This window comes from Syngnathus leptorhynchus, chromosome 15 (assembly GCF_054491065.1).
Source record: "Syngnathus leptorhynchus isolate UIUO chromosome 15, UIUO_Slep, whole genome shotgun sequence".
NCBI lineage: Eukaryota > Metazoa > Chordata > Actinopteri > Syngnathiformes > Syngnathidae > Syngnathus > Syngnathus leptorhynchus.
In genome coordinates this window covers 658,181-682,886 of record NC_141209.1, presented here as the reverse complement: position 1 = coordinate 682,886, position 24,706 = coordinate 658,181, and the positions used below count along the sequence as shown (strand labels likewise).

General features: G+C 48.2%; 4 protein-coding genes across 12 annotated transcripts; 2 read left to right on the top strand and 2 right to left on the bottom strand.

Annotated features, from left to right (window-relative positions):
• Nucleotides 1–148: 148 nt before the first annotated feature.
• LOC147044871 (b(0,+)-type amino acid transporter 1) lies at nt 149–4,989 on the top strand. Of its 2 annotated transcripts, none has more exons than XM_085932090.1 (6): nt 149–847; nt 3,867–4,000; nt 4,075–4,204; nt 4,268–4,392; nt 4,485–4,572; nt 4,633–4,989. In XM_085932090.1, the coding sequence occupies exons 1-6, from the start codon at nt 149–151 to the stop codon at nt 4,861–4,863; spliced, it is 1,407 nt and encodes a 468-aa protein (XP_085788216.1). In that variant the 3' UTR covers nt 4,864–4,989. The 2 variants fall into 2 exon arrangements, with proteins under 2 accessions (XP_085788216.1, XP_085788217.1); XM_085932091.1 differs by lacking the exon at nt 149–847 and adding an exon at nt 1,842–2,540.
• adprs (ADP-ribosylserine hydrolase) lies at nt 4,960–8,211 on the bottom strand. Of its 2 annotated transcripts, none has more exons than XM_085932096.1 (7): nt 7,952–8,211; nt 7,105–7,229; nt 6,744–6,840; nt 6,466–6,673; nt 6,196–6,383; nt 6,025–6,125; nt 4,960–5,854 (listed from the first exon to the last, which is right to left on the bottom strand). In XM_085932096.1, the coding sequence occupies exons 1-7, from the start codon at nt 7,957–7,959 to the stop codon at nt 5,487–5,489; spliced, it is 1,095 nt and encodes a 364-aa protein (XP_085788222.1). In that variant the 5' UTR covers nt 7,960–8,211; the 3' UTR covers nt 4,960–5,486. The 2 variants fall into 2 exon arrangements, with proteins under 2 accessions (XP_085788222.1, XP_085788221.1); XM_085932095.1 differs by having other exon boundaries at nt 7,105–7,410; nt 7,952–8,208.
• Nucleotides 7,717–18,380, top strand: LOC147044869 (zinc finger MYM-type protein 4-like). Of its 5 annotated transcripts, none has more exons than XR_015068336.1 (29): nt 7,717–8,237; nt 9,308–9,881; nt 9,959–10,011; nt 10,083–10,232; nt 10,305–10,371; nt 10,482–10,681; nt 10,772–10,896; nt 11,049–11,268; nt 11,347–11,559; nt 11,640–11,790; nt 11,864–11,979; nt 12,061–12,402; nt 12,504–12,654; nt 12,748–12,923; nt 12,989–13,160; nt 13,333–13,449; nt 13,548–13,591; nt 13,659–13,797; nt 13,960–14,022; nt 14,303–14,448; nt 14,546–15,647; nt 15,725–15,801; nt 15,880–16,009; nt 16,079–16,230; nt 16,319–16,437; nt 16,522–16,562; nt 16,684–16,796; nt 16,918–17,029; nt 17,147–17,184. XR_015068336.1 is itself a non-coding variant. In XM_085932079.1 (29 exons), exons 1-29 carry the CDS (start codon nt 8,199–8,201, stop codon nt 17,494–17,496), a joined length of 5,373 nt encoding a protein of 1,790 aa, XP_085788205.1. In that variant the 5' UTR covers nt 7,717–8,198; the 3' UTR covers nt 17,497–18,380. The 5 variants fall into 5 exon arrangements, 4 of the variants coding, with proteins under 4 accessions (XP_085788205.1, XP_085788203.1, XP_085788204.1 ...); XM_085932079.1 differs by adding an exon at nt 17,406–18,380 and having other exon boundaries at nt 13,333–13,419; nt 16,522–16,796; nt 17,147–17,233; XM_085932077.1 differs by adding an exon at nt 17,406–18,380 and having other exon boundaries at nt 16,522–16,796; nt 17,147–17,233.
• Nucleotides 18,377–24,694, bottom strand: LOC147044868 (creatine kinase, flagellar-like). 3 transcript variants are annotated; one of them, XM_085932084.1, is made up of 25 exons: nt 24,499–24,694; nt 24,265–24,416; nt 24,070–24,202; nt 23,832–24,003; nt 23,628–23,751; nt 23,361–23,550; nt 22,946–23,287; nt 22,726–22,880; nt 22,509–22,641; nt 22,267–22,438; nt 22,077–22,200; nt 21,816–22,005; nt 21,400–21,741; nt 21,174–21,328; nt 20,972–21,104; nt 20,728–20,899; nt 20,536–20,659; nt 20,262–20,451; nt 19,856–20,197; nt 19,631–19,782; nt 19,425–19,557; nt 19,192–19,363; nt 19,002–19,125; nt 18,738–18,927; nt 18,377–18,654 (listed from the first exon to the last, which is right to left on the bottom strand). In XM_085932084.1, the coding sequence occupies exons 1-25, from the start codon at nt 24,602–24,604 to the stop codon at nt 18,476–18,478; spliced, it is 4,401 nt and encodes a 1,466-aa protein (XP_085788210.1). In that variant the 5' UTR covers nt 24,605–24,694; the 3' UTR covers nt 18,377–18,475. The 3 variants fall into 3 exon arrangements, with proteins under 3 accessions (XP_085788210.1, XP_085788209.1, XP_085788208.1); XM_085932083.1 differs by having other exon boundaries at nt 22,509–22,880; XM_085932082.1 differs by having other exon boundaries at nt 20,728–21,104; nt 22,509–22,880.
• Between the last annotated feature and the right edge of the window lie 12 nt (nt 24,695–24,706).

Genomic DNA, 24,706 nt, shown 5'->3' with positions numbered 1-24,706 from the left:
ATTGTCGATGCTTTTTGGCCAACGCGCAACATTCCACGTTGTAATTATTAACTCGCCGACTGCTCTTCGCAGGACCTTGGCCGGCGAATTCTTGTGTTGTTTTTTTTCCTGTTCCAAGACGGCAGACGTTCTTGTATCGGCCGTTAGCATGGAAGATGAGAGCCAAAAAGTCAGCCTCAAGCGTCAAGTGGGCCCGCTGGGAGCCGTGTCCCTCATCGCCGGGACAATGATCGGCTCGGGGATCTTCATGTCACCGCAGACGGTGCTGGTCACCGTCGGCAGTCCCGGAGCCAGCCTGGTGGTGTGGGCGTGCTGTGGGCTGCTGGTCATACTTGCTTCCTTTTGCTATGTGGAATTGGGAACCGTCATCAGGGAATCGGGGGGAGAGTACATCTACATCCTCAGGACCTCGGGCCCGCCCGTGGCCTTTTTGTTAATCTTCAGCTCCGTTTTATTTGCGAGACCCGCCGGTGTTGCCGGCATCGCGCTGAGTTTCGCTCAGTACGTGGTGGCCCCCTTCTACTCGGATTGTGCGCCTCCAGTTTTGATAGTCAAGTGTGTGGCCGCAGCTGCAATTCTCATTTTAGCCGCGGTCAATTGTCTCAACGTTCGCCTCTCCGTGTCAGTGCAAGTTTTCTCCTTGGTGGTTAAGGTCCTGGCGCTGGCAGGTATAATAGTGGGAGGTGTCGTGATGCTCGCCAGAGGACGCACTGAAAACTTTCAAGACTCCTTTGAAAACTCAAAGATTGGCATCAATCCCATCGGTATTGCTTTCTACCAGGGCTTGTGGTCGTATGACGGTTGGAATAATCTCAACTATGTGACAGAGGAATTAAAACGTCCAGAGGTACAGTCCATTTTTCATTTGACATACGGTATAGTAATACCTATCTTTTTTTTTTTTTTTTTCAACACAAAAATATAAAGTTCAGTGTATCGATAAATAACAGCAAAATTATAACATCCCCAAAAAGTAATCATCGTTTAAAAAAAAGCAAAACAGAATTCCATCCAAACAATAGAACAGGTGATATCTTACCTGTTCATCATCATCGTTCTCATCTTTACATCGCTGTATAAAAAGAAAAGTTTCTTCAAGCCATAAAGCCAGCTGTAAAAATACAACTGTAAAGATTAGATCGCGAGGACTTTGCAACTTTGATGGACTAGATAAGGGATGGGCAACTGGCGGGCGGCCCTTGCCTTGCCTTGCCTTGCCTTGCCTTGCATTTCTATACATTTTGGAAAAGAATGACCGCTGTGGTGGCACAGTTTCAAGTTGTAATTATTCTTTTCACCGCTAGATAGAAGACATTGCTTAAGAAAGCCTCCAACTCCAAAACTATCTCTCCTCCAGAGAAGAAGAACACACACACACACACACACACACACACACACACACACACACACACACACACGTTTTGAGCGAGAGTTGGACTCTCAAAAAAGCTCTGTGATGTCATCATGGAAGTGTGGCAAACAGGAGGACTAAAACAATGCTGAAACTTCATCATGCACAAATTGCACGGCCACAAGTTGCACATCTGATCTTCCTCACGTTGACTGAAAGCAGTTTAGACATAAAGGGGCTGGCTGTGGTGACTTATTTTCAAGTGACATCTGAAAAGTCACTTCTTTACATTGTAGCAAAGTGTCATTTTTTTTTTTGTGTGTGTGAAATATAATAATGGTGAAAGATTAGATAACCATCCAGTTGATAGGCGTGACAAAGGAGATAAGTGCAGGTGAGTTGTTCCACTTGGCACAAAGCCATCATTATCTCACGGACGTACGTTTCTCCCGAACGAGTCCGCGCTATTCTACATTTCATTTGCCTAACGATGGCGACCGACAAACACGGACTAAACCTGAAGAGGGAGGTTGGGATTATCGGAGCGATATCTTTCATCGCCGGGACCATGATAGGTTCGGGGATCTTCACGTCACCCCAGTACGTGATGTCCACCATCGGCAGTCCGGGGGCCAGCCTGGTGATCTGGGCCTCCTGCGGGCTGATAGCCATGCTGGGCGGCCTCTGCTATGCTGAGCTGGGAACGCTCATTCCAGAGTCTGGTGGGGAATATGTCTACATGCTGAGGACAGCGGGCAGAGTGGTGGCCTTCACGTTTGTCTTCAGCTTTGTGACTGTCATGAGACCGGCCAGCGCCACGGGAATTGCCCTCAGCTTTGCCGAATACGCGGCGGCTCCTTTTTTTCCAGACTGCCCCCCTCCGCAGCCGGCGGTGAAGTGGGCAGCCGCGGGAGCCATCATACTTCTGGCCTCGGTGAACTGTCTCAGCTCTCGCCTGGCCACCGTCATCCAGGTGGTGACCTTGGTGGTCAAAGTGCTGGCACTGACGCTGATCATAGTGGGTGGTGTGGTAATGCTCTTTGACAAAGGCACCGGGAACTTTGAGAAGGCCTTTGAAGGAACCCATTTGCATGTCAAGTCCTTTGGCATTGCTTTCTATCAGGGCTTGTGGTCCTATGATGGCTGGAACACTTTGAATTATTTAACGGAGGAGCTCAAACATCCAGAAGTAAGAGTAGCACTTGTTTCTTTGCTTTGGGATATAGGATGCATATGCAAGCGCTTTCACTGAGAATTGTTTTTCTTTCTTCTTCAAATCAATTTGGAGCCTTATCCTATGATTCTCCACTTGCATCAACCACAAGATTTGATTTCCAAGACAATCTTTGACAGGTTTTTATGCTCTTCCAAGAGACGCACTCACATTCCGATAAGACATTTACAAGGGGACCAGAATCGTGTTTTATAGCGCTTTGCTTTCTGACTTTCTGAGCCAGACTGGAGAATTGGGAGCGGCGACGCTATCCTCGAGCCGAGAAAATGAAAAGGGAAATCGGTTTGCTCGGCGGCGTGGCGTTTATTTCAGGAACCATGATTGGATCGGGTATATTCATGTCGCCGCAGTTTGTGCTGGCCTACGTAGGAAGTCCTGGAGCAAGTTTGTTGATCTGGGCCCTCTGTGGAGTTGTGGCCGCGTTTGCCGCCATGTCCTACGCCGAGCTTGGAAGCATTATTCCTGAGTCTGGGGGAGAATTTATTTACATCCTGCGGATCTACGGCTCCTTTCCCGCTTTCTTGGCGGCTCTTACTTTTATTGTGATCGTTAAGCCTTTTAGCGTGGCGGCAGTGGCCATCGGCATCGCAAAGTATGCAACGGCCCCCTTTTACAGTGGCTGCCATCCTCCGCAGCTGACGGTCAAGTGCGTTGCGGCCGGGGTCATACTGACCGTCGCCACGGTAAATATCTGGAACGTACGCCTCGCCGTCAAAATCCAGGTCGTCTTCCTTTTCATCAAGGTCTTAACGTTGACCTCCATTGTAATCGGAGGGATTGTGGCGCTCACAAGGAGCCAGCGTGTCATTGTGCAAAACCTGAGTCCTGATGATGCATTTAAGGGCACCCAATACTCTTTTAGCACAACTGGAATGGCTTTTTACCAAGGACTCTGGTCCTATGCGGGCTGGTACAATTTAAATTATATCATTGAGGAACTGAAACGACCCCAGGTGAGACTTTATCGACTTTCCGCTCCCAACTCTTCTATCGTTAGGAATGCAATCGCAAATTGAAATCCCAACGTGTTTTGGTGAATTGTTTCAAAGTTCCGTTTGATTGTTGTGTCACTGCAGTCATATTGATGGAATTGATTTGATCCGTGACAAACAATCATTTAGCATCTCAACTGGAAGATGGCTTTAATTTGCTACCACTTCCACTGCAAAAGCCAGATTTTGTTCTACTTTATGAAAGAAAACAAAAAGCTGTAGGAAATAAAGGTGAAAACTACAAACAGAAGCTTAAAAGATCAATGTCACGTATCATTTGTCCCTGCAGGTAAATCTTCCAAGAGCTGTCATCATTGCCATCTCGCTGGTGACTGGCTTGTATCTGCTGGTGAATGTCAGCTACCTGACAGTAATGACGCCCAAAGAGCTCATTTCATCCAGCGCAGTGGCAGTCACATGGGGGTGAGTGGCACAAATTCAATGTCAGATGTGGAAGCTTAGCAATGGACTTGACCTGGACCTCCCCACCCTGCCAGCAACAAGGTTTTAGGATCCTGGGGATGGATCATGTCATTAGCTGCCGCTTTGTCCGCTTTCGGCTCACTAAACGGGACGTTCTTCAGCGGCGGTCGAGTGTGCTTTGTCGCTGCACGTGAAGGACACATGGTGAGAAAGTTCAATGCCACATCCCACGCAAATATTCTTGACACATTTGCGACTTGTTTTTAGCCGGATATTCTGTCCATGGCTCACGTGCACAGACTGACTCCATCTCCAGCACTCATTTTTACCACCGTCGTCTCTTTGCTGGTGCTCATCCCCGGAGACTTTCAGAGTATTGTCAATTTCTTCAGGTGAACACAGGCTCGTGGTTTCCTCGTGCAAACAAGTACTACCTGTTATCTTTTTTTGTCTTGACCTAATATCCATTTTTTTTGTCGGCAAGTTTCACCGCCTGGTTTTTCTACGCCATCACATTTTCTGGCCTCCTCTACCTCAAGATTAAGAAGCCGGAGCTTCCAAGGCCATACAGGGTGAGAACCACTCATGTAAGGAAGTTGGACATGTGTATGATTTTTATTTTCCCCCTTCAGGTTCCCATGATCCTCCCCATATTGGTCCTCATCGCAGCAGTATTCCTGGTGCTGGCCCCCATCATTGACAATCCTCAGATAGAATACCTCTACGTGACGTTATTCATCTTCAGCGGGGTCATCATCTACGTACCTTTCATTCATTACAAGCTATGCCCAAACCTGTTAACCAAGCTGACCATATTCTTGCAGCTATTTTTAGAGGTGGCCCCAGCAGAGAAAAACCTGTGATGTGGACTGAAAGATTTTTGGGGATATCTTCTCCTCAGAATGTGTGGTTGACTTTCACCCAGGGCTTTTGAAATTGAAACACCAAGTCAGATGCTGTACATGATGAACCATTTTATTAAATAACAATTATTCACCAAAACAAAAGCAAAATATCCCATTGTGCAAATTTCACATGAAGACAGGATTGTTTGACACAAAAAAGGGAAAGAGCAGGGATCAAACAAATAGACAACAGTTGGTATATTTAAAAAAAACACACCCCTATTCAAATGTTGGGGTTTTTGTGACCAGGAAAAATCTTTTTTAAAAAATCCACCATTGATACGACCTATAAAGTGAAAACCAAGTTGGCCTCTCAAATCTTTTCAAGTTAAAAGAAACAAGTGACGCTGGTTAGACCAGCAAAGTACAAATCTCACAAATACAATGAAATCAACACACTTGCTTTTTTTTTTTTTTTTTTTCCTTCTTCCCTAAAATACTTTTGAGTTGCAAAACATTTGAGCACATTTTGTTTTGTGTACATGTCAGTTTTTTTTTTTTATTAACGTAGGTTGAAATGGATTTGCAAATCATTGCATGATTTCGTTGGAAGTGGGCTTCGGAAATGTTTCGCTTGTGCTTTAACTCTCCGTGCCATTGGAAGACCTTTGATGGTCGTCAGGTGCGTCGTCACTGCTCTGATGGCCCGTTCTTGTCCCGCTCCTCTGATGGTAGAGTATGTGAAGGCGCTCTGCGTTCACATCCGCGTCATCTGCCCCCTCACAGCAGCGGACCCAGTGCTGAGGAATAAGCTCCATGCCATAGTGGGCTCCAGCGATGGCCCCAGCCATGCAGGCTATGGTGTCCGTATCCCCTCCCAGTGCCAAACTGTAGGCTATTGTCCGCTCCAGGCCACCGTAGTTGTCTGGGAGGTATTGCCTGGGTTGCAGGCAATGGAGAACGCAGAAGATGGCAGTTGGTACTGATTGGAGTGCTGCAATGCCATTACCTGATGTCGTCAACACCGGACACGACGGGTAAGTGACGCACGCAACACACCAAATCCATACTTTCGTTTGTCATTTATGATCAATATTACAAAGCCCTGCTTCGTTATATGGCTAGATTTCAACGAAAACTTCTTCCGATCAAAGTCAATTTCAGAAGAGGAGTACTGACCCAGCTCGGCGATGACCTCCTCTATGGTGACCTTGCCCATGTCCATGAAATCTCTGACTCGATAAAGGCGATTACAGAATGGCTTCTCTGCTTCCTTCAGACTGTAGCAACACACCGATTAGGATTTTTTCTTCTTCTTCCAGATCTGTGCCGGAGCATGCGGTGACTTACATTCTGGCATCATTCCGTGAGACTTCGTCACTCTCGACTTCCTCCATCTCTGTGATGAGTGTGTTGATGAACGTATGCGGAAGGTCCAAGGCACCTTGCAGGGCCAGGTGGACCGCTAGCGCTTGCAGCACTGCACCATTGTAGCCAAGGGAGCAGGAGTGAGTCAGCATCGCACCCAGACGAGCAAACTAGCAATGCGAGAGAGACGTTTCGTGACATCTAAAGTGTTTTCCACTCTGAGCTCTGCGACCACGGCACCAAAAGACAAACCTTTTTAACATCCGCTCGATCAGGGAAGGCCAGCGCAAATGGGGCCGCCCTCATCGCGCCACCGTTCCCAAAAGAGCCCCGACCATTAAATTGATCTCTGGCTGGTTGGTACACATCAGTGAGGTGGGGAGAGGCCAGCTTCTTCAACACCTGGATCACTCCAGAACCATAACCTCGACCCGGGGATGCGCTGTACTCCTTTGCAAACCTGCAAAAGCAAGATGATATCAGTGCTTGTGGTTTCGTGGTTTTACTTGACATCTGCTCTTTCTGTCTACCTGCGAGCCATGTCATGCTCATCAAAGCCAGCCCGGGTGAGTAGAGATTGGACCACACAACGTGCCATAGCTGTGTCATCACTGTATTCAAGGATGCCTGAAAGACACACAATTGCCGAGATTAGATAGAGAAAATGTGTGAATGCATCAATTCAGTTTTTACACTACAGTAGCACTTCCAGAGCTTTATTAGTTTGCGGTTTACTTTTTTTTTTTTTTTACATATATGCAGGTACGAATGGATGAACATTCTTCTTATTCCATCCATCCATCCATCCATCCATCCATCCATCCATCCATCCATCCATCCATCCGAGCCGCTTGATTTTCTTCCACGCGAGTACGTGATGTTGTCACTCACCATTTCCTTTGGTCTCGTCTTCCAGACTGTTCATGTGCTGCAGGACATTTTCAATGGGAACATCCTCAACTCCTTCGAACTCCCCGCCGACACAGTCGCCCAGCACAGCCGCGACCAGTGCTCCCCTAAAACGGGAGAGAGACGGCGGCCCTGCCGCTGCCACCAATGCTCTCGCCATTCACCAAACGTGTGCGTGCAAACGAAAGCGTAAGATAACCAAAGCGAGTAGTTGAAGCGCATGAACGACAACAAAATGTTGGCTCGTCGCTATCAACTACTTCCGGGTAATGTGGTGATGTCATTTGTCTGCGACACGAGAAAAAGACAAACATGTCAAAGGATAGCCACGTGATTGAAATACATAAAAAAAGAAAACGTGAACAAAAACAGCATATGTGATTATTTTCACCATGAAGGCATCTTACGTACGGTTTAAAGCAATTCATGGGTGCACTTTATACAGTTTCGTTATAGGGTATCAGTGCCACCTGCTGGGCAGGAGTCGCGTGGAAATTCTCTCAAATTCAGTCAAATATTACTACACTATGTGAATGGGTTACTTTCCTTGCATATAAAGAAAAACAGCAGACAACCAAGACTCGACGTGCAATATGTTTCTACCCCGGGTTCAAATCTGTGGATGTTTGTTTCCCACATGGTTGCATGGACTTTCAGAAGATTGTAACCAACACTAACATGTGATGTGCTAATTGTTGCACTAATATTTGTGAGGTCTCCGTTTGTGAAACACTTTGACATTTTTCAGTGATTTGACTCCACTTTTTTTTTTACTCCCATTCAAATAAAGTTAAACGAGTTTACCGAGGTTTTTCTTGAGCATTAGTACCTGTACATCAAGTTCAGAACGTACTGCTTTTGTCAGCTCAATTGGATTGAAGTGGTGAATGGCTTTATTTCAGGCTGAAACTTTCAGGCCATTTGACAGCATCATCCTTTTAGCTGCTACTCGCCATGCAAGCGGCAAGGCCAGAGAGGGAGGACAAGGAGGAGAAAGAGGAGGAGAAAGAGGTGGCTGTGGTGCTGGCTGCTGCCGGGGTGCTGTTTGAAACCCAATGACTGCAGCATAATTAAAGATGGCGGACTCGGAGGAATTTAGACTCAAGCGATTAATGGTAAGATAATAGCACTCGGTGTGCAAATACACGTGGACATTAAACACCGGCTCAATGTTTATGCTGCGTCCGTCCACAGTGTCATAAGCGGTCATTGGTCGTTTTCTCACAGCACAGCGGATACGGGTGCTGAGGCTAAAGCTAGTTAGCTCGCAACTGTGTGACGGACGCTAGCACGCTGTTGTTTTAGCCGTGATGCGAGTTGTGCCTTCAATATGACTGGCTGCAAGTTTGCCATCTTCTATAAGACTACAGCGATCGAAACACAACATGGTGCTCTTGACAATGTCGTTGTCCACTAATGTAGTGTTTTGACGGTGTTCCCCCGCCCCCACAAGCCATTCACAAGGGGGCTTGCAAAACGACAGAGCCAAGGTACTACGTTCAAATATCTTGCTTCGTCAGTCGATTGATGATTCGATTTTATATTGCAAAGCATTTGGAATCCCCACAAAGCTACAGGGTAAACATCCTACAAGGCGAGGCCTCCAATCCTAACAATTCATTCGAGTGGCTATTTAGCCACTGTCTCAATGTTGCCCCTTTCTATTGTGCTGTCATCAAATACATTCTGTGTATTTTTGGTTCATTTCATACGTTATGTGTTACTCTTGTTAAGTGTCTCGTGCCCAAATATTGGCTCTCCCTTTGCTTGTCGGATTGCTGGCGTTATGCACGAGTAACTTTTTTTGTTACAGCATGGATTTTGATCATTGAAAACAATATCCGTATCGATATTTTTACCTCAAATACCTTGATGTGCCTGAGATGGCTGAGGAACACTAATCTGAAATGCCCAAGAAACAAATAGAGGACAATAGTGCAGACAAATACATCAATACATATCAGCAATCCACAGATACTTTCCCCGCATAATAACGGTCGGCCGTTCACGTATTGACTGATTCTTTTGTAGTTGACGGTAAGGTGATCACAGTGGAGTAAACTTTGACGAATTGATGACATTGTTTTAATACTATTTCCATTTTTCTGTACTGAATTTCCAGCTCAGCTCAGCACATCCATCCATTGAGCATGGTGCATAACTCACCTTTTCCTGTTCTCCTCAGCATGAGCAGCAGCAATCTAGAGTGTTTGACCAGGTGATGGGCTTGGGAGACTTTGCTGATTCCTCTCAAGGCTCCAACACTTCTTCTAAGAGCCCCGGTCTGGAGGAGACAAACGCCATGGATGAAGTTTCAGGACTAGAGGAGCATCAACATCCAGATGAGGACAACAGCAACAGCAGCAGTCGGCAAGATGAAAAGATGGATGAGGGGGCGGACGAGTCGTTATCTCCTCGCATTGCTTCCCCCATCACTGAGCAGTGCTCCTCATTCACCATGGGGCCCAGCGAAGGAGGAGGAAGAGGCGAGGCGGCATTTGACGATGCGTTGGACGGCCTTCCTTCATTCGGTCCTGAAGAAGAGGACGAGGATTGGCACTTTGCTCTGCCGGCAGAGACGCTGCAGGATGACGAGTGTGACAAAGCCAAATGCAAAAACAATCAATCCAGAGAGCAACAGAGCAAAATCCAAGACCGGCCCAGAGAAGATCTGGACGAGGAGCAAGAGAGGGAAGCCACGAGTGGCTCTGCAAACACGTACCACTCCTCCAAGGACAACACACCTGAAAGCAGCCAAGGTATGTCAAAGTTGAGTTTTGTTGAAAGGATTTCTTTTGGGAAAATTGCTAACGTAACATTTTTAACCTCTCATCAGATGCAAGAATTGTGACTCGGATGGAGAAAACGCAAGACAGTCGGCAAGGAGAGGTGGGTCATGTTCAAATTGATAGGACCTCTTATCCAACAATGACCTTCTAAATCCTTTGTGGATGTGTCAGCGCTTTGAGCATCCTCCCGTGCAGGCCCGCGACCCTCCCGTGTCTCCCAATATCACCATTAAAGATGAGCCAGTTGACGAGGGATACAATGCTGCCGTATTGCCTCAGAGCACCGTCAGACACGTCAAAGAAGAACTAGACCATCAGGAGGTAAGTGCCGGCACAGAACAATGATTCTTGGATATTGAAGCCCTGACTTCAATTCTATTTGTATTTTTCCAGGAAGAACTTCGAATTAGCTCGGTTTACTCTGTTGGCGGAGGTAACGCGCTTGTGCCCCCCCCCGTTGGTGAGTGATCCATATTTTGGAGCGTATGTGTGGATTTTTCATATACTTGAGCAGTATCACATCAAGCTTGCGGTTCATTTAAAAGAAGACGTTTTTCCTCTTCTTTGCAGCCCATCAAGTGACAGCACCAGCTCCCCCACAAACAACCCTTTTTATTCCTGGCAGAGGCGCTGTTCTTCAAGCAGTGACTCCCCTTTCTGTCCGACCTCCGAGCGCAATTCAGACTTCCCTTTCGTCCCTGTCGCCGATATCGCTTCGACCCCCCGTGCCGACCGTTCCCGGCAGTGTTCGCTGCAGTGGCTGCTTTAAGGTGGTAGCGCCATTACATCCTTGCTGCTGTTCTGGCCGAGAAAGAAAAAAAACCCCGACATATTTTGTTTCTTTTGTTGAACGTGTTTAGGTTCTGCTAAAAGGTCAAACGGCATTCCAAAGAAAAGGTTCAACACAGCTCTTCTGCTCCACTAACTGTCTGACGGGACATCTCCCCGCAACAAGCAAGAACCAATTATGTTCTTTATGCAACTGGTATGTGCATCTTGGGTAGCACGACATCAAATAAAAACATCATTTACAAATGCCACACGAAATAACATGTCAAGAGCAAGCATTTGACTCCCCTTGTACTCTGATACAACTCAATTTCTTTCTTTCTTTCTTTCTTTCTCATCTTTTCGCAGTGAGATTCTTCGGGTTCGGGACACCATAACAATTCCAGCTGATGACAACACCTACTTGCACTTTTGCGGCCAACACTGTTTATCAATCTTTAGACACAGGACCAAAAAAAATGAAAAGGCCCCCGAAAAAGTGGTCGAAAAACGGCCAGAGAAGAAGATTGACAAGGCACAGGAGAAGTCCGAAAATGTTCTTTGTACTGTCTGCAGAATCCCCAATCGGGTAATCAGTCGCGTGAGATCTTATTCCAACTGTTGATGTGTCTTTTTGCCTTCACGTGATATTTTTCATCTCCGGCAGATCGAGCATGAAGTCAGCCACCAAGGCCGTTTGCACAAACTGTGCAGTGACGCTTGTTTTGTAACATGGCGCAAGATGCGACAGTTAGCCATGAACTGCTGTGAAGGTTGCGGGCTGTATTGTAATAGTAGTTCCGACTCCTATCATACGCTAACCATCGAAAAATCCGAGCTCAACTTTTGTGGTCCCACCTGCATTGGCACTTACAAACAGGTAGATATGAATTTTCCCAATAGGGCACCTGAAAAATTGTAAAGTAATAAGTTGTGTTTCTCTTCTTCCTCCCCAAACAGTCATGCCGAAAGACGATCGAGTGCGCCAGATGTCAAAAGTCGGCGATGGTGTCGGTCACCATCATGGAGCGAGACGACAGGGGAAAAGTTCAACTTTACTGTTCACCTATTTGTGTGCAAATGAGCCGACCTCAGCTGCACACGCTAACCGGTAGGATGGCACACGCGCAACCCCACCACCCGGCCAAAAATGAGTATTTCATTGTCACGTGTCTGTTCCACAGGGGCTCCATTCCCATGCTGTCTGTGCAAGAACGTAGCTGTTCCTCAGTACCACCTGGCAATGGTAGATGGCACCATAAGGAACTTTTGCTCCTATGAATGCGTTTCCACTTTCAGGGTAAGTGTGGTGCAAGAATTGCATCATGGTACTTACTCACTATGCTCCTATTGTCACAAGATTTTTGACCTCTTTCAATAGAGAGCAGGACATTCTGGGTCAGATCTGATCAATGGAAAATCGTCTCCAAGGGATGCCTCGCGACTCGGGCCGTCCTCCGGAGCCAGCTCTGTTCCTCCCATTCCTCAGGACTACCCATCTCCAGCCCCTTATCCAAGCCACCATGGAAGTAACAGCTCAGTGCCCCCTTTGGTTCCTCCATCGCTAGGATTGACCTCAAGTGCGCCAGGACAAGGCCACCCCCGAACGCCCGCCGCTCATTCTGTAAAAGCAGCTGAGGGTGGAGCCAGCGATACCCCCAAAGTCACCTGCCACCAGTGTACGAAGCAGTTCACCACTAAGCCGCTGCTTTTTGGCCACCAAGTAAGAAAGACAAGAGCTCTTTCCTTAACCTCCTTAACCATCATTTGACCACCAGAATTCTTTTTTTGATAATCTTCCCTTTTTTTTTTTTTGCTTTGCAGGATCAGATTTCTGTCTTCTGCTCTATGATCTGTTGTGATGTGTATAAAACACAAAACAATATCCTGGTCATGTGTGAAGTTTGCAGGAGGGACAAACTGCCCTTTGACACCATGCACTACAACGGGAAAGACATTTTCTTTTGCAGCAAACGTGAGTCGGCGTTCCTTCTTACTAACGTGGCATCCGTTTGAGAAAGCAAGCATTGCTTCTGACCTTTCCCCCCCCCCACCTATTCTCTTTCAGACTGTAAACAAAACTTCAAAATTTGCATCACCTCGCGTAACAAGGACCCGCCCTGCCGTCCCTGCAGCTATTGCTATAGCATTAGCCAAAAGATGTTGCATAGTCACTATGGAGGCAAGCTGGAAGAGTTCTGCAAACCCCTCTGCATGTCCCAGTACACCGTTCTCTACTATGGGGTAAGGAGAATTGATTCATGAAAAAAAAATCATCTTAGCCCGTGACTTCACGGTTGCTCGCGCAGATGGGTCGATGCGACAGTTGTCGGAAGCAGGGCTACTTAAACGAGAAGCTGCAGTACATGAGTTCGGTTCGGAACTTCTGCAACCTGACCTGCTTACTCCAGTACTGCTCCCTGAATTTTCGATCCACCCAGCACACTACCAGTAACGGTACTGGACCAGAGCCACCTCATGGTAAGATCAAAGTCATTTTCTTTTCTTTTTTCTGGTCTGTATATTTTTGGTTAATCCCGTCTGTGTTTCATGTTGCCCCATCCATCCGAGAAGAGGGGGGGGGGGGGAAAAATCCGAAATGTACCTCGCACAGACGGTGTTCCGATTGTGACGAATGATTGCCTTTTTTCAGCTCCAGCCCAGCCTCACCACTCCTCCAAAGCCAACCCGGTCATAGCTGATGTGGTGTCACTCGCAAACGGCTCTGCAACTCAGCCCGGTGTGCCGTCGTCGGATGTTGCGCTGACCGGTTGGTTTTTGAAAAACCACGCAAAGCTTCTTTTGAGTCATATCATGATCAAATGTTCACACTGTCAATTTGTTTTTCTTCTTTTTCTCCTGTTAAAGGAGGCTTTCCAAACTCTGGTGTCGATGGCAAGATTCTTGATCATGTAAGTATTGTATCGTCTCCGGAAACAAGTACGAGTTGAAAAACACTCCAAATGTTTGTTTTTGCAGGCCAGCACTCAAACGGACACCATGCACGGGCCCCCATCCTACCGACGTCAAATGAAGAACAAGTCGGTTCTTTGCCGGCCATTCACAATGGATCAAGAGAGCTTGTGTCTGCTTCTCCAACCGTCCACTGATTCTTCAGGTAAATTCTGAATCATGTTTGGGGAAAAAAAAATTCCAGGAAAGGAAATTGTTTTGGTGGTTTATTGGGGTCATTTGGACTTTTACCAAGCGGTAAATGTTGCCTCTGCGTGTAAGCGACACTCCAATTCCAAGCTAATCACAGCTCCCTCTCTCCAAGCAGATGACATCACATCAAATGACTGTGAAAACACCATTAAAAAGATGAAGAAGGACCAGGAAATAGGTGAGTGGCTCACGCAGATATTAGCTACATAGCGCGTCGCGTGATTGGCTCATTTATTTGGAGAAGCAAGTGTATAGAAGCACTGTACAGTCATTATCAGTTCAGACTATTCAGGAACAAAGTGGTCAGTTTTTGGGAGGAAGCTAATTGTTGCAAATAAGATTTTCTGAGGAATTTGCATTTTCTATATGCCACACAGAGGTAGCAAAAGTATTCATCTAGGCTGATATGAGTCATCAGCATTAACTATATAATATTTCCATGCCTTGTTTTCACCCAGCGCCATCACCACCCTCATCAAACTGCTCCACAGAGGAGGACAAAGTGAAGATGCTGATGGTGCCAGTTCCTGTGCCAGTCTTCATCCCAGTGCCTATGAACATGTATTCCCAGCACACGCCTGTTCCAATGCCTTTGCCTATAACGGTATGTTCCGGATCAGAACATTTGAATGCACAATTTGAAATCTTCTCAAGTGTTTTTTTTGTTTTTTTTTTTTTTCCCCCCTCCCTCCTCCTTCCAGCTTCCCGTGCCCATCGTGATCCCACCACAGAGTAAAGAAGTGACAGATGCGGCCATCCAGTCGAATCCTTGGAACGAAAATGAAAAGCAGGATCGCCTCGAGGTCTCCGTGGAACAGGAAGCGCTATTCCCCGTTGTTGTACCACCTCTAGACAAAGCTATGAGAGATGCCGCTGTCCAGTCAGATCCTTTGGAACGACAAACTGAAGAGCAGAATCAGGCTATGATGGCATCGCAAATCAAAGACGTCAAAGATGTCGCTGTCCAATCAGAGCCAATGCTGCTCGCACAAGTCCCCTTGCCCGTTGTGCCACCACTGAGTAAAGATGTCCAATCCAAACTTTTCAATTTGAAAAAGCAAGCTGATTTGGACCTCTCCAAAGAAGATCAAATCCCATCCAAGGTCCCCGCACCCATTTTTGCGCCACCGCTGAGTAAACATGCAATCGCCGATGACGTCCAATCAGATTGCGTGGATTTGGAGACAGCCGCCGCCGCCGTCCAGTCTGACTCTTCGGATGTGGAGAGAGCAGCTGCCGCCGTCCAATCAAATCCGTCGGATGTGGAGAAGACCCAAACTGTCCAGTCAGATCATTTGACTGTGGAGACAGCAGCTGCCGCCGTCCAATCAAATCCTTTGGATGTGGAGAAGGCCCAAACTGTCCAGTCAGATCATTTGACTGTGGAGACAGCAGCTGCCGGCGTCCAATCAAATCCTTTGGATGTGGAGAAGGCCCCGACTGTCCAGTCAGATCATTTGACTGTGGAGACAGCAGCTGCCGCCGTCCAATCAAATCCTTTAGATGTGGAGACAGCCGCTCCCGTCCAGTCGGATCCTTGGGATGCGGAAAGCGGAACAAAGATGGATTTAGAAAGTGCCGCATCAGATGTCGACACACCGACAGTCCAGCAACTTGAGGAGAGTCCAAACACGGCACAAAGCATCATTTCTCCTCCCGTGACTCCGGCCAGCAAAATTCGTAGCTTACGTAAAGGCAGGCCAAAGTCCAAACCGACGACGTGTGAGCAGCCAGAAAGTGACACTGCTGAACAACAGCCTCCCTCCTCTCCCATGACTGATTTGGAGTTTGACTTCCCAAGGGGTGAGATGCGAACGACACCTCTCGACCTCTGATCAAGAAGAAAGAATGTTTCAATCTTGCTCTGTGTTGTTTTGAAGAAACGGGCCATCCCAAGTCGTCCACCCCTCAGCGGGGTGTGAAGAGGCCCCGAGAAGGTTACTCTGGTCGGAAACGGGTAAGACGGCCGCACTTGAGAACTTTTTTTTTTTTTTTTTTTCCCTTTGAATTGCCGCCAGCGTTTGTGTGGATGCAGGGTCGCAGGCGAAGCACCCCGTTAGATGGCAGCGCTGTCGCGGCGCCAGTCAACTTCAACTTGAACTACATGTACGGCGTTAAAGCCTGGAGGAGCTGGGTGCTGCAGCACAACACGCATTCCAGAAGATGTGAGTCAGCATAGCGACGTTTTGCTGGATCACTGTCATCATTTGGCTTGCTTTCTTTCTTTCTTTCAGCCAATCCGGTGATTGTTAAAGAGGACATTCTTCAGTGCGATTCCGCCGAGCTGAGCTACGCCTTGTCTTGTTTTATCAAAGAGGTGCGTCGGCCCAACGGAGAGTTCTACAGCCCTGACAGCATTTTCTACCTGTGCCTGGGGATACAGCAGGTACGCGAGCGAGCGAGCGAGCGAGCGAGCGCTCTTCTTTGATTGTCCTTCCAGTCATCCATCCTGACCTCCAGACTTCTTTGCTCAGTATTTATTCACCAAGGGCCGCATTGAGAATATTTTCACCGACGAGCTATACAGTCAGTTTGCTACGGAGATCTCCGGGATGCTGCGACTCTGGAAGCCAAAACAGCTGCCCAACGGTAGGTTGGCCGCGTTATCGGTCCAGCTCCAGTCGCTTGATGCTCTGCCCCTCCCTCCCTCCCTCCCTCCCTTCCTCCCTCCAGGTAGCCCCGTGTCCTCTCGAGTGGAGGAGTCCTTCCTGTGGGAGTGTAAGCAGCTGGGCGCTTACTCCCCCATCGTGTTGCTCAACACGCTTCTCTTCTTCTACACCAAGAACTTCCACTTTACCACTTTGGCACAGCACCAAAGCCTGTCTTTTTCCAACTTCAGTTTGCACACCAAAACCTGCAGTCGAGCGGGCAAAGTCCTCTACCTCAAATACCGGCGAAGCGCTGCTGCTGCCGCCGCCGCCGCCGCTACTTCCAGCCGTGCAGAGACGGCGGGTGTGTGGAACACGTCCGCATCTCCGCCGCCGCCGCGATACTGAACGCGCCGATTGCCAATTAAATGAACTCCTCGTTGTCGAGAAACATTGAAGTTCATGTCCCTGATGATTGTTTTCAGAGCGAATGAAGAAAAGGCAAGAAAAGGAGGACGGGGACATAGAGATGGTGGAAAATGTTACCAATCCTCTGCACTGTCCTGTCAGACTCTTTGAGTTCTATCTCTCCAGATGGTAAGCGCATAAGGAACATTCATCATTCTATTTAGCGACCTATCATCAGCCTGACTAAAGTGAAGACACCTTTTCAATTGCGTCACTGTCTCTTTCTGTCCGTTTGCCCCTCCGAAGCCCGCCAACAGCATTGAAGAGAACGGACATGTTTTACCTCCAGCCTGAACGCAATGTCCACACACACAGGTCAGAAAGTGCAACCAGGTCGGCATCACAATTTCCACTTGCTTCTCTCTTCCCTTCCTTGTGACCAATTCTTTTCACTCTATCTACTGCATGCACCTAATCATTTTTCACTTTCAAATTGATCCCAGTGTATTTTGAGGATGTCAAACGAAATGCACATTGATCTGATGTCATTGTTTCCCCTCTCCAGTTCCTACTGGTATACTTCTCACGCACTACATCACACCATTCTGCAGAGCATGCTCACTCGCATCTTGGCGGTCAAAGAAGTTCAGCGGTAACAGGAGCCAATGGCCTCGCAGTTTACACTGACCAAGGCTTTTGGGAACGGGACAGCATAGCATGGTAGGCGCACGTGCGGACACATGCCAGATTTTGGCTCGATGTGAAGAAGCGGGCACAGGCCACGGTGCTTTCAAGGACACAATGGACATCTGTCACAAAGAGGAGCTCTTTGGACGCCCGCCTCCGCCGACAAAGGCTCGTCCGGTTTGCAAACATCTGCTCCTGTTTCAAATAAAATGGGAGGGAGTCTCCCGGACTATTTGAGTTCTCCTTTTATTCCGATCCAGATCCGATGGTGGATTATTTCCTTTGCGTTCCTGTGAAAGCTGGGATGCTACTTACTTCATGTACATGCTGCTCTCCCCAAGACCATCACCGCCGTTTTCTTTGGCAACATGGATGGACAGGTGACGATATCAATGGATGACATCATAGAATAGTCTGGGTTATGGAGTTGTTGTTTTTGAGGGGGGGAGAGAAAATTCAAATATGGTGATGTCATCAGCTGCATGTTGAAGGCTAGAGGAAAAGTGCCTCATCTGATATATTGCCCATCAGTCTCTTTTGTGGCGGCCTTATGAATTCTTTTCTCATGCTCCTCCTTGTACCCTCTAGCATCCATTCCTCTTTTCAGCTTTTTCTTTCTGGGTTTTAACTTTTTAAATGCTTCTGTGTCATGGTGTAATGTTTTTAGCTTTTTTGAGGGGCTGCCAAAAAGTAAAAAAAAAAAAAAAAAGGTATCTGATGATTTGTACTTATTGATATTCTGCGCATTGTCAGGTGACCAATAAACTTTTATTTAAAACCTGATGACAAATTATCTAACATGTGAGCAGTCTTCTGCAACATGACATGGAAACAGTAAAGCAGTACGGATCGAGCTGTTGCCATGACTTTATTTCACTTTTGTCTCAACAGTTAGTTTCAAATCAAAACATCAACACCAGATGTCACAGAACGCTTTGCCCTGGCTTTCTACTTCTGGATGGGCATCAAGTCATCTATACTTTCTTCCATCTCAAGCCTCTTCTCCATCTCCACCAGAACTTTTACGCCGTCAACTACCATCTGCACGAGCTGCACCTCAGTGAAACCCATTCTGTCACTGTTGGAGATGTCAAAGATTCCATTATCTGCCTCGGTGTTCGCCCCGCCTGGGAAAGAAAGAAAAAAAAAAAGAGCATTATTTTCTGGCCTGGCCTCATTTTGACCAAAGGAAGCCGGGAAGGCACTTTACCAGTGGCGCGTTTCTCAAGCCTCAGCCGCTTAAGAACTTCTTCGAACTCATCGCGTTTGTTCAGGTTCGGCAGCTTGACATTCACACTGGCACGGAGACCGGTGCCCAGGTTGGCCGGGGAGGTCGAGATGAAGCCCAAGTGTTCGTTCCACATGAATTCGAGCTCTTTCTCTTTCAGTTTGGACTCAAACTAAAAAGGAGCAGTACCGTGAGATCCCGGTCTGGACATCTGTTGTGTCTGAATGTTCGATGTGGAGAGCAAACCTCTTGAACTCCCCTGCAGAAGCGAGCGAAGGCTGCCTTCATGTTGCCACCTTTCTCAACGGCAATCACTTTGAGATGCTCCTCTTCGTTCACCCACACCAAGAACGTATCGGCTTCATTGTGCCTTTCAAGAGAAGATATGAATTGGTGGGGAAAAGTTCCCTTTCCAAGGAAAGCGCGCAGGTCTCACCAGACGCCTCTGCCGTCGGGCCAGTCACGGGCAATCCCCGAGGCCACCAGCTGAGGACACACTGGTTTGGGAAACAGCAAGTGCTTATCTATCATTTGCTGCTGCTCATCTTCTGAAAGGGTCTTCAATGGCACGTAGCTCCCCATCAGGTCTCCGCTCAGCGATCCTAGAACTGCGCAACCAGCAAGGTTTCCACGCACGCCTTCAACAAACAGGCGGCTCAAAAGCATTACCTTGGGTGAAGAGCTGCCTGAGAAGACGTCTTTCTCCGCGAGTGCAATGCGGCGCCAAGCAGAAGCTGCGAACGTTGCGACTGGCTCGGACGCGGGAAATCACAACGTAGTTGGGGTCGAGGTCGTCGCCCCCCTTGGGAGGTAAAAGGCACAAATTGTCACGCTCCAATGCCATAGAACAAGCCATTGGAAAAGACGTGTCCTACCACAAGGCTGTCTGGGTTGAATTCACTCTTGTGCATGTCTGTTGTCTTATAACCGTGTTTATCCTCAATGACGAGGTCAAAGAGTTCTTTGAAAACCTCGTAGGACTCCTCATCACCGGCCACGCAGCCCATAGTCATACTGAATGGGTTCCCTGCACACAATTGGCAATATTGTCACCAAATGGGAGCAAACGTTAGGGCTCGCTCAGACTCGACTTACTCTACCTGGATTATCTACACCCGTCTGGATGACCCGGTCGACGGTGAAGCCGTACGGGGTTTTCCGATCGCTCAGTGTTTTGTACAGGTCCAGTGTTAGGAACTTGGCCATGTAGTTGTTGTGCATCGTGAGATCTGGAAAGTCCTTCTCGGGCGAATGCTTCTTCAAGCGAAGTTTGCCAGGCATCAGGTTGTTGATGGAGCCACCCTTTTCCAGCTTCTTCTCCATCTCCACCAGCAACTTAACGCCGTCGATCACAATTTGGACAAGCTGCACCTCAGAGAAGCCCAGTCTGTCAGCGTTTGAGATGTCAAAGACGCCATCCACCGCAGCTGTGTCCACACCACCTGACAAGACAAATGATCTCAGCATACGTCCGGGAAACCCAAACAGCCTAAGGTTTCCATGTACCCGTTCCACGTTTTTGGAGCCTCAGCTTCTTGAGAACCTCCTCAAACTTCGGGTGCTTGCTCATGTTTGGAAGCTTTACGTGCACGCCGGCACGCAGACCGGTGCCCAGGTTGGAAGGGCAGGTCAAGATGTAGCCAAGGTGATCATTCCACATGAATGCCTCGCCTTTCTCCTTAATCACAGCCTCCAGCTAAATAGGAGCGAGCGGATGGGGTTACGGTCATGCCGCGCAGCCGCCTCGCCTCCCTCCCTCCGTTAACCGTCATCTACAAACCTCTCGGAGTCCGGTGCAAAAGCGAGTGAACACGTCCTTCATGTTCCCACCCTTGTCCATGGAAATCACTCGCAGATGGTCTTCCTCGTTCACCCACACCAGGAACGTTTTGTTGTCGTTGTGCCTTTTGAAGGAGACACTCTTGGCTTTATCCTTCCAAATCTTCCACGATGCCAAACTTGGGACTCTTACCAGATGCCTCTGCCGTCAGGCCAGTCACGGGCCATCTCGGAGGCAACCAGCAGGGGAGACACCGGCTTGTCAAACAGGAAGTGGTCATTGATGAGCTGCTGCTGCTGCTCCTCGGTCATGCTCTTCAAGGCGTAGTATTTCCCTTGAAATTCTCCCGTTAGTGTGTCTAGAGCTGCAGAAAAAGCACCAAAGAAGATTTGGTTATCATGTCCACCGCAGCGGTAGCTAAAGGGCACTTCCGTACCTCCGACGAAAAGCTTCTCCAGAGCACGTCTTTCTCCACGGCTGCAGAGCGGCGGCAGGCAGAAGCCACGGATGCTGCGGCCCGTTCGGACCCGGCAGCTCAGAACATATGTTGAGTCCAGGTCTTTGCCCCCCTGGAAAGGCAAGAACACACAAAGGTTTGTTGAAAGGTCAATGTCCATCCAGTGAAAATACCGCTTTACCCTCAGGTGTTCCGGATTAAGGTCGGTCTTATGCATGTCTGTTGGTTTGTATCCTCCGTGTCTGTCTTGAATCACAAGGTCCATCAAGCCTTTGAAGACGTTGTATGACTCCTCATCTCCGGCCACGCAGCCCACCGTCTTGATAAAGGGGTGACCTACACACATTTCAGAGAGTAATATGGGCGGCACAGGGACAGAAAAGTCCCAAAGCTGAATTCTCTCCAACCTGGATTGTCCACGCCTGTCTGGATAACATCATCTACGGTGAAGCCATTGGGAGTGCAACGTTGCCGCAGCGTCTTGTACATTGCGAGGGTTAAGAACTTGGCAATGTGGTTGTTGTGTTTAGTAAGATCAGGGAATTCGTCCTCTGAAGAAAAGACGTTCAGCTGAAGGTCAGCTGGCATTAGGTCATCGATGGACTCCTCCTTCTCTAGCCTCTTCTCCATTTCCACCAGCAGCTTGATGCCATCGACCACCATCTGGACCAGCTGCACTTCAGAGAAACCGAGCCTGTCTGCATTGGAGATGTCAAAGACCCCGTCCACAGCATCTGTATCCACGCCACCTGATGGATGAACGAACGCAAGTGATTTCACATCAAAATGCTTCTCCCAAAATCCACCGGAAGGTTCCGCGTACCGGTTCCACGTTTCTGCAGCCTCAGCCTTTTAAGGATCTCTTCAAACTCTGGGTGTTTGCTCATGTTTGGTAGCTTCACGTGTACGCCAGCTCGAAGACCGGTGCCCAGGTTGGACGGGCACGTCAGGATGTAGCCAAGGTGCTCGTTGCGCATAAACGCTTCACCTTTCTGCTCGATGGAGGACTCGATCTTACAAAGGGATAGTGAACAGGTGATCAGTAGCAAAAAAAAAGGACAAAAAACATTTGACGTCGAAGAACCTCTTTGAGTCCGCTGCAGAAGCGAGTGAAGACTTCCTTCAAGTTGCCCCCCTTCTGCATGGAGATGACTCGCAAATGGTCTTCCTCGTTCACCCACACCAAGAATGTCTTGCTGTCATTGTGCCTTGAAAGGGAAATGTATTCTCAGATCCAATGCGCCCCAGGTGCTTCACACGCTGCCGCTGCTTACCAGATGCCTCTGCCGTCAGGCCAGTCGCGGGCCATCCCTGAGGCCAGCAGGAGAGGGGACACGGGCTTGTCAAACAGCAAGTGGTCATTGATGAGCTGCTGCTGCTCCTCCTCGGTCATGTTCTTCAAGGCGTAGTATTTTCCCTGAAGGTCGCCGCTCAGAGAGTCCAGTGCTGGGTTTAGAAAAGCAATTCTGCTAATAGCGTGCGTGCGTCAACAGGTTGCTTTTGAACTCTTTCTTACCTTCGACAGAAAGCTTCTCAATAGCACGCCTCTCTCCACGGCTACACAGCGGCGGCAAGCAGAAACCACGGATGCTACGGCCCGTTCGTACCCGGGCGCTCAGAACGTACTCTGGGTCCAAATCGTCACCTCCCTGGAGCATCATCACACAAGACGTTTGTTTCTCTGCGCTCCAAACGCTAGAGCTTTCAAATGTCAGGGTGACAAAGTGCTCCACCTGCAGCTTGTCTGGGTTGAGATCGGTCTTGTGATTGTCTTTGGCTTTGAAACCTCGATGTCTGTCTTCAATCACGAGATCCAGCAGGTCTCTGAAGACCACATATGACTCCTCATCTCCGGCCACACACCCGACGGTCATGATGAAGGGATGGCCTGCAGTCAGATCGGTGAACTTAGACAAACAACTCCAAAACCCAAGTCAAATTGGCTTGTTGTACCTGGATTATCAACGCCCGTCTGGATGACGTCATCAACGGTGAAGCCATTGGGCGTTGTACGATCCTTCAGCTTCTTATACATCTCCAAAGTTAGTATTTTGGCCATGTGGTTATTGTGCTTACTGAGATCAGGAAACTCGTCGGTAGCCGTCAGTCCCTTCAGCTGGACGCCGAGAGGCACGAGATCATCAATCTGCTCGTCCATTGCCAGCCTCTTTTCCATTTCTACCAGCACCCTGATCCCGTCCACCACCGTCTGGACGAGTTTCACCTCCGAGTAACCCAGTCTGTCCTTGTTGGAGATGTCAAAGACTCCGTCCACAACGGCCGAGTCCCCGCCACCTGATGAACAAAATCAGAGAGAACTTAGCGTCTTCTTGACGATCCACATCCAATACAAACGAGAGCGCCTGACCTGTTCCACGTTTCTGCAGCCTCAGTCTCTTAAGAACCTCATCAAAATCTGGGTGCTTGCTCAGGTTCGGCAGCTTCACGTGAACACTGGCACGCAGACCGGTTCCCAAGTTGGACGGACAAGTGGCGATGTAGCCGTGGTGCTCATTCCACATAAACACATAGCCTTTCTTCTTGAACAAGGATTCCATCTACAGCGTCAGGTTGAGGTCATCCATCAAATATCAAGTCACTTGAATGTGATGAAAGATAGAAATAAACTCAAAACCTCTGAAAGTCCCAGACAGAAGCGAGTGAACACTTCCTTCATGTTGCCGCCTTTTTGCATGGAGATCACCCTCAGATGGTCCTTCTCGTTCACCCACACCAGGAATGTCTTGAATTCGTTAAACCTTCAAATGAAAATATCACAGGTATCAAAGGTATGAAGGATTCCAAATGTATATGTATATATATATATATATATATATACCAGGCGCCTCTGCCTTCAGGCCAATCACGAGCCATCCCGGCGGCCAGGAGCAGAGGAGACGTCGGCTTTTCAAACAAGAAGTGGTCGTAAATCATCTGCTGTTGTTCAGCCTCCATCATGTCCTTCAAAGGGTAGTATTTCCCCTGTAGGTCTCCAGTCAGTGACTCCAGAACTGCAAGCGGGCCAGAGAATTATTTGACACGAGCCGATGGGATTACCAGGCTCTCTCTGTCATTACCTTGAGAAGAAAGCTTCTCCACAGCACGTCTCTCTCCTCGGCTGCAATTGGGTAGCAGGCAGAAGCCACGGATGCTGCGAGCGCTGCGGATGCGGGAGCTCAGAACATAGTTGGGGTCCAGGTCCTCGCCCCCCTACAACAAGTCATTTGAGAAAGGTGATCGCTACTGAACGTGCATCTAATGGAGGCCTTTACCTTTAATTTCTCTGGGATGAGTTCAGTTTTGTGCTTCTGAGTTGCTTTGTATCCATGTTTGTCCTGAATCACCAGGTCCAGCAAGTCTTTGTAGAGCTCATACGACTCCTCGTCTCCAGCCGCACAGCCCACAGTCATGACAAAAGGATCACCTGCAGGTAGTGGTGTCATTGGGCAACAACTTTAACATCTTATCATGAATCCAGGAAGTAGACTAAAAGTTAGGATAGCTACCGATATTGTCCACGCCGGTCTGGATGACATCGTCTATGGTGTAGTCATTGGATGTAGTTCGCTCCCTCAGTTTTGTGTACATTTCCAGGGTCAAGTTCTTGGCCATGTAGTTGTTGTGCCGACTCAGCTCTGGGAACTCCTCCTCAGCTGAAAGCTTCTTCCGCTCAGGCTGAGGCTTATCCTCTGGATCTTTGGAAAAACTAAATAG